The 8,140-nt window shown below is 38.2% G+C and overlaps 1 protein-coding gene across 1 annotated transcript in view; it reads right to left on the reverse strand.

Annotated features, from left to right (window-relative positions):
* Positions 1–5,676: 5,676 nt before the first annotated feature.
* Positions 5,677–8,140, reverse strand: part of LOC103372139 (calpain small subunit 1-like) — a 10,184-nt gene continuing 7,720 nt past the window's right edge. Inside the window, exons 7-11 of the mRNA XM_008301704.1 lie at positions 7,865–7,933; positions 7,074–7,152; positions 6,886–7,002; positions 6,652–6,710; positions 5,677–5,935 (exon numbers count right to left, since the gene is read on the reverse strand). Coding sequence (XP_008299926.1) covers positions 5,909–5,935; positions 6,652–6,710; positions 6,886–7,002; positions 7,074–7,152; positions 7,865–7,933 — 351 coding nt within the window. The 3' untranslated portion in view covers positions 5,677–5,908. The remainder of the gene's footprint in view (positions 5,936–6,651; positions 6,711–6,885; positions 7,003–7,073; positions 7,153–7,864; positions 7,934–8,140) is intronic.

Consider the following 8,140-nt stretch of genomic DNA (forward strand, 5'->3'; position numbering starts at 1 on the left):
GTTCAGTCCCCGGCGACCAGATTAAGCATCAGGTGGTTTTGTCACCTGCAGAGAGAGAAACCGGAGAGACGATTGTTTGAAATGAGAATTGAGCCGAGAGACGAACAGAGAAGCTTTAATTCAGTGTTTTGCTCTTTTTAATTGTGACTACGGCTAAAAAACAAACAGTCGTCTCGTTGTTGCAGCAGATTTATTGTGATTTGTCTTGAACTGTCATCAGTTTCCAGTATCTGTACGAGAACGTTCAGTAAAATCAGCCTCATGTGTTGTTAAATCCTAATAATTCCAACATATAGACCCCTAAGAACACCAGTTCCTGTTTTATCATAATGAGTCCACGTCAATATTTTAGCATTTCAGAAAAACAAAACCAAAAAAAAACAGGGGTAACAACAAAAACGAGACAAAAACTGTCCTGAAAGGATGTGAAACGACACAAACGAGACACAAAATGACCACAAAGAGACAAATAAAAGTCCTAAAGACCAAAACATGATTGACAATTTTTAAAAATAACAACAACAACAAAAAAACAGAATCAAAACAAGAAAAGCAAGTATGGAGACATAAAGACACAAAACCTGACAGAAAATAAGACGACACAAAATAAGAACAAAAAATCCCATCAAATGACAGAACGGAGACTAAAAACAACAAAGACGAGACAAATCGACAGCAAAGAGACATGAAATGACAAAAATTAAACACAATCATTGACAGAAACAAAACAAAAGAACAAAAAAACAACAAACAAACAAAACTGGACACAAAACGTCATTAAACAAGAAAAACGAGGCACAAAGTGACCAAAAAAAAAAAAGATAGAAATTAGACAAAACTGTCACAAAATAACACAAAACAGAAACAGACGAATGTAGAACCGCAAACTTTGTAGCTCTGCACATCCAGAACCAACATCCAGAACCAACACCTAGAACCAACATGTAGAATCAACATCTAGAACCTGTGAACTCCAGGTTCTGGTTCCTGCCAATGATCCACGTCAACATTTAGTCTGAACATGTAAAAACCAGAACCTTGTCTGGTCCAGCTTCACCACATCAGGTTCTGCTGATGTTAGAGCCTCAACAGGTGGTGAGATGTGACCAGAGACTGGGTTCTAGTAGAACCATGGATCCATCCATAGACAGACACTGACAGGAACTCTCTGGATCAGCACCAGCCCGGACTGATGATTTATCCATTTTGTCCATGTTTAAGGACCAATAGAGGTTCTTTACTGTCATGTTGGAGGATTTCTGCTGGCTTTGGACACGTTTCAGTTTCCAGTCCTGTGGGCCATCCATCAAAGTCACTTTCTGAGAAATCTGCGTTATTTGGGAAACCTTTCCAGTGGAGACATCAGAACCCTGGAACCTTGGCTGACTGGACCTGCCACTGATCAAATCCTACTGATATTGGAGCCACATGGTTTTTTTAAAGGTACAAATGATAAAATTTTCAGAATTCAGTCAAAACATTTCACCGAATTTGATCTTTTGTAACCCGACGGCGTTTGAACCAGTTTAGCCTCTAACGTGTTTCCTGCAGCCGCCGTGTGACTGAAACGTTCAGTAACCGCTGGTTCTCCTGACAACCAGCTCGTTAACGACCAGCATGCAGGTTAATCAGGCGCCCATGAGTCCTTCTCAACAGTTCAATTAGAGATGAACCATCTGAGGAACTGTGCTTTTCCCAACAGATGTCGTTGTGTCACCAAGAGAAGATGTGAAATCATCACAAAGATTCTAAATCACTTCCAAAAGACGTGAAATCATGAGTTGATTCAGTTCTGTTTTTATAAATCATATGATTGTCGGTAGATGTTTGCTGGTCTGCTCTGAGTCTGTTCAAAAAGATGCAAAATCGCCACTAAAAGATCCGAAAGTACGACAAAAACATTCAGTCACAACTCAAACCACCTCCAAGACTCACGACAAAAAACAATCAGTTCCCACAAAACACTCAACAGCACTGCAAAAAGACGCAGAAGCACCAGAGAAAGATTCAAAATCATTGCAGAAAGACGCAAAATCACCTCAAAAAGATGTAAAATCACAACAAAAAGACACCAGACCTCCTCGAGGAGTCGCGCCATCGCTACGAAAAGATGCAAAATCACATCAGAGAATCTCAAAATCACCACGAAAGACGTGAAATCAACGCAAAGCGACTTGAAATCACCAAATAAATCGTCAAAACAAGCACAGAAAAGTTAAATCACCACAAAAAGTCACAGCAATAAACAGAATTATCACAAAAAGACATGAAATCAACTGAAAGACTCAAAAAATAACTAAAAAAATCTAAATCACCACATAAACACACACAACGTGACATGAAATCACCAGTCCCTGTGCTCATATTGTGGCTGTCAGTCTGTTCTCATGATTTCAGTCAGAAATCAGCAGCTTACACTGATTTAAACTTTATGTGCTGATTTAGAATTCACGGAGGTGGAAAAGGCTGCAGCTGAAGCGTTCAGTCTCTCAGCTGTGTCAGGAAGTCCAGGTTTTATTTTGAAAGGCCTGAATGTGCCGTCAGATGGTCACCAAGCAGCTCCACAGAACGTCTTGAACATCTGTCTGACAGATGTGTCGCTGTGTCTTCTCTAACTAGACCATCAGCTGCTTGATCCTCACAGCGTCATAAAGATCCTCCTCCTCCTCTCTGCAGCGCCTTCACATCACAGAGACACAAAATCACAACAAAAAGACACAAAATCACAACAAAAAGACACAAATCATACTGAATATTTAAAATCATTGCAAAACAGACACCACATCAGCGCAAAAGTCACAAACAGACTGAAAATGACCACAAAAATCCATGAAGTCCCCACAAAGACTGAAAATCAACACAAAAAGACATGAAATCACCACAAACACTGAAGAAGACGACATAAAGATGTTAAATCATCTCATGAAGCTCCAAACCACCACAACAGTCAGATTTGTTTCTCCTCTAATTAGACGTCAGGTGTTTGATCCTCACAGCATCATTAAACTCCTCCTTCAAGCTCTTTTCTTTTCTTTCCTTTCCTTTTCTTTTCAGACGTCCTAATTAGCCCTGCAACACTCGTCAGCAGCTGAATGAACAAAAACCTCCAAAGAAGAAGAAGAAGAGACGTTCTGGAGAGGGAAGAGGAAAAACAGACAGAAGGAGGAGCTGCAGATAAAATAACAAATACTGAGCTGCAACGACTGTCACAAAAAGACTTAAAATCACCGTAAAAACGCACAAAATCGACACAAGAAGGTTCAGAATCACCACAGAAAGATGATAAGTCAGCAAGAAAACACACAAAACTACCTAAAAAAGTCAAAATCAACATAGAAAGATGTGAAATCACCACAAAAACATCCACCATCACCTTAGAGAGTCGTGAAATCACCACATAAAGACTCAACATCACCTTAAAAAGACCTAAAATCATTGCAAAAGCACTCACAATCTCTACAAAAAGTGTCAAAATCATCACAGAAAGACGCACATCAGCAAGAAAACACCCAAAATTACCTGAAACAGTCAAAATCACTTCAAAAAGATTAAAAATCACCACCAGAAGATTCCGAATCACAACTCAAAGATGTGAAATCACCACAAACAAGACACAAAATCATGACAAAAATACTTAAAATCATCGCAAAAACCAAATCAGCCAAAGGGCACCCCAAATCACCGAAAAAACCCTCAAAATCACAACAACAAGATATCAAATCACTATAAAAGTATCCACGTGTCGTGAAATCACCATGAAAAGATTCAAAATCCCTTCAAAAAGATTTTAAATCACCACCCAAATATTCAAAATTACAACTAAATGATATCAAATCACCACAAAAACATCCACCATCACCTTAAAGTGTCGTGAAATCACAACGAAATGACTCAAAATCACCACAAAGAAACAAAATCCCCTTGAAAATATCCTTGAACTCACCACGAGACACAAAATCTCCTTAAAAAGAATTAAAATCACTTCAAACACGCACAGAATCACCACAGGAAGATTCAGAATCAGCTGAAAACACACAAAATCATCTTAAAAAGTCAGAATCATCATAAAAAGATGTGAAATCACCGCAAAAACTTCCATAATCACCTTAAAGAGTCATGAAATCACCACTTAAAGACTCAAAAACCCTTCGAAAAGATTTAAAATCACCACAAAGAGTCAAAATCACAACTAAAGAATAAAAAATCACCACAAAAACATCCACCGTCACCTTAAAGACTCAAAATCACCATAAAATCACATAAAATCACCTTGAAACGAGCACTACACAGCCAGAGAGCGCCGTGTGCAGGTGGAGAATCTAAAAGTTTCTGATCTGTGAAGACTTTTCATCGACTCCCATCAGCAGCAGACGGATGCTGAGCAACAACCTGCTGACACTGAAACAGTCTCATCATGAACCAGGTTCAGCACTTTGGGCTGAGATCATGACTCCAGCTGGAGCTTTCTAGCTGCTTTACTAACTCCTCCGTGGATCCTACTTCCTGTTCACCTGCGTTCAGCTCCGTGTCTCTACCTGTGATCAGGTCCTCGGCAGATCTTCCGGCTTCGCTCGAGGACGTTCAACAATCAACCATCAGCAGCTCAGACCTGTTGTTCCTCCTCTGACTCTCTGATCAGCATCTGGCTGTTCAGCTGCACCGCCTCCCTCCCCCGCAGGCCACGCCCACCTCATACATAAACCACGCCCCCGGGCTCAAGCCCCGCCCCACTATTGTTACAGATTTAAAGGAGCAGTTCAGCTCATGAGATGTGGTTTCCTATGGAGCGGTGTGACATTACAAATCAATCAATCAATCAATCAATAAAAATAAATAAAAATGAAAAAATAGTTAAAAAGTAAAAAAAAAAATGTATTAGAAAAAGTATAAAAAATAAATGAATAAAAAATAATGAAAAATTAAAGAAATAATATAACAAAATAAAATAAATAAATATTCATAACTAAAAATTTAAGAAATAATAAAACAAAATAAATAAATATTAATATTATTATTATTATTTAATTGTCTTAATATTTCTACTTTTATTAGCCTTTTCTTTTATGGATTCATTTTTGATTAATATTGCTTTATATCACCACATTATTTATTTATCTTTAATTTTATTTATTCTTCTGTTTATTTCCACTTTTATTTCATTATTCTTTTATTGATTTATTTTGGTAATTTGGCCTCTCACTGCTCCACCGTCTCCAGCTGCTCCAACACTGTGATTAAAATGACAATAATTAATTAGACTAACTTGATTTAAAGTGGACATTATTTATAGTTTAGGCCTGTTTTTTGTTTGTTTAATAAATTAATACTCTTTTATTTTATTAGATATTATGTGTAATTTAACAAAACAGGTGTTATTTATAGTTTTTCTGTGACATAACATCAAATATCTGTTTAAAAAAAACATACAGTGGATTTTACATATAAGAAAAATTGTTTATTTTAGTCAAATTATGTAAAAGAACAAATTATATGAATACTAACGTGGACATAATACCTTTTTATTCTGTGATTTTACCAGATATTATTTGTAATTTAATAAAACCATCATAAAGGTGTTTTGTTTAAATCAACATAATATTTAATGGATCAGAAACTGGACCGATTTCGGATCAATGAGGCGGTTCGGAAAGAAGAAACTCAGAATAAAACCCCACAGACCGTCAGTCGTGTCTCTTTATTCTTTCAAACATTTAGAGTCAATTCCAACAAAGCGTTTCAAAAAAATGTAAAGTTTCATGAAATAAACGAGCGACACGAAGACGTCCGAGAGCGGCGCCGTTTGGTCCGTTTTCTGTTTGGTCCCGTCGGCTTTCAGACAGAACCAAACATCCGAAAGCAGAAGCGAAGCGGGTTGAGGTGAGGTTCTTCTGTGCAGCAGCGTCCGTCTTCACGAATACATGGTGAGCTGCAGCCACTGGAAGACACGAGCAGACAAGCTGAGTTACAGAAAGCAGCAGGACGCTTCCTCTGCACTGTAAAAAAAAACTGTATTAAAAAAATTAAAGAAATGTGGCTGCAATGTGCAAAAAAACCTGAAACCTGTCAAATTACAGCAAATATCTAAAAAATGTCGTTCACTTCTTAAAACACAAGAAAAATAGTGTGGTTTTATTTCTGTTTTTATTTTTATAATATTTTTGTAAATGCAGCTTTTTGATGTGGAGATTATTTATAATTTTAGCCTGTTTTTATAATTTTTAAAAAAAATGGTTAACATGTGAATTAATGTGATTTTTATCTGTAACTTCACAAAACTGGGTTTAAAAAAATCTTTGCTCTCCATCCTAATATTCAAATTCTTCTAAAGGAATTATTTTCATTTATTAAAATACAGATTTTTGTAGTTTTGTCTCTTTTTGTTTTTTACATCACAACGCTGCCACCACTATGAGACGTGCACATTTATCTCTTTTTCACCGATTTTACGAGCTATGTTCTGTAGTCTAACACGAATCTGTAAAGCACCTGCAGACAAACATAAATATTCCCGTTTGTATTCTGGAGTGAAAAACTCAACCTGCGCTTTTGCTTTCAGCTGCAGAAATGAAAGTACTGGATAGAAAACGTCAGCAGAGAGAGTTTAACCTTCACTCAACCTCCAGAGAGAAAAGAGAGCAAAGTGTGTTTTACCTCCTTGATGTCGAGCTCGATGGAGCCGCTGTTGTCTGAATCCAGAGTCTTGAACGCTCCTGAGGACGCACACGAGACACATTTAGTGAAGCTGACGGGTCGATATTTACTCAAACATTCAGCGTTAACAGAGAGGACGCCAACAACAGAGCTGCTGGTTGTTCTACAGTCAGGCTGCTGTCAGAGGTCAACACGGGTCAAACGTGAACAGGAAGTGATGAAGGAGACACTCACTGCACATGGCGTCCAGTCGCACCAGGCAGCCGATGAAGTTGTCAAAGTCCATGTCGCCGTGCTCATCGCTATAGCGACGGATAATCAGCTTGTAGAGCTGATCGTTCAGCGGGAAACCTGCACAGAGACGCACAGTCAGCGGGATGGAACCCACCTGGACGGTTCCTACCGCTCACAACTTCTCTCACCTGCAGCCTTGAAGGCTCGCGGCAGCTCCCGAGAGCAGATCACGCCTGATTGGTCGGCGTCCTGGGACATGTAGACGCCCTGCAGGCAAGCACACCAAGGACACGTTCAGAGTCAGAGGGACTCGAAAATGTCCCACAATGATTAAAAATTAGTTTAAAAAAACGCGTCTAATTGGACAAAAATGACTAAAAAATCACTCGAAACCTGAAAACGACTTGGAAACTTTAAACACGTCAAAACTGATCAAACTGAGTCTGGATTAACTAAACTAAACCTGAAGCACGTCCAAACCAAATTCTAAATTGTCCAAAATGACTTGAACATCGTTAGAAATGACAAAAGTTGTAGAAAACATTTTTTAAAAACTTAGTCAAACTTGTCCAAATTAATCTCAAATGATCAAAAGTAACTTCAAACTTCACAAATATGTTCAAAAGGAAAAGAAAATGCTCCGAAATTACTTTTGCCAAATTCACTAAAAAATGTCTCACAAGGACTGAAAACACGTCCAAAATGAATCAGACGGTGTTTGAACCTGATGAATGGAAAGGACTCAAAACTTAAAAAGAGTCCAAAAGGATTAAAAAATGATCAACATGAACCTGCAACTCGTCCAGACCGACTCCAGAAAAAAAAACAAAATACGTCCAAAAAAACGTCAAAATTAAATAAAATAAAATAAACCCGGTCTAAGTACATTTTAAAACAACATTCAAAGTGACAGAACCAACGGTCCAGAATGACTAAAAAACTAAGTTAACCCCTAAACGACTGAATGCAGTGAGCCCACCTGCCATCTCTTGATGTTGTTCCACAGATACTTGAACTCGTGGAAGCCCAGTTTGCCGGTGCTGTCGCTCTGAAGGAGGCCGAGTCAAAGGTCTAACTCAGTGAGACAAACTTTGTTTTTAAACCATAAATTTTAAATGTGAATAGACACTAAGAGAAAGAGAAGATGGACCCATTTCCTCATTCTTGAATGATGAAGGTGGAGACGAGTGACGGAGGTCACCAAGACTCCTCTGAAGGAGGTACAAGAAGGAGACTAGAGAGATATGAAGCACGG

This window comes from Stegastes partitus, unplaced genomic scaffold (assembly GCF_000690725.1).
Source record: "Stegastes partitus isolate 25-593 unplaced genomic scaffold, Stegastes_partitus-1.0.2 Scaffold1702, whole genome shotgun sequence".
Lineage (NCBI taxonomy): Eukaryota > Metazoa > Chordata > Actinopteri > Pomacentridae > Stegastes > Stegastes partitus.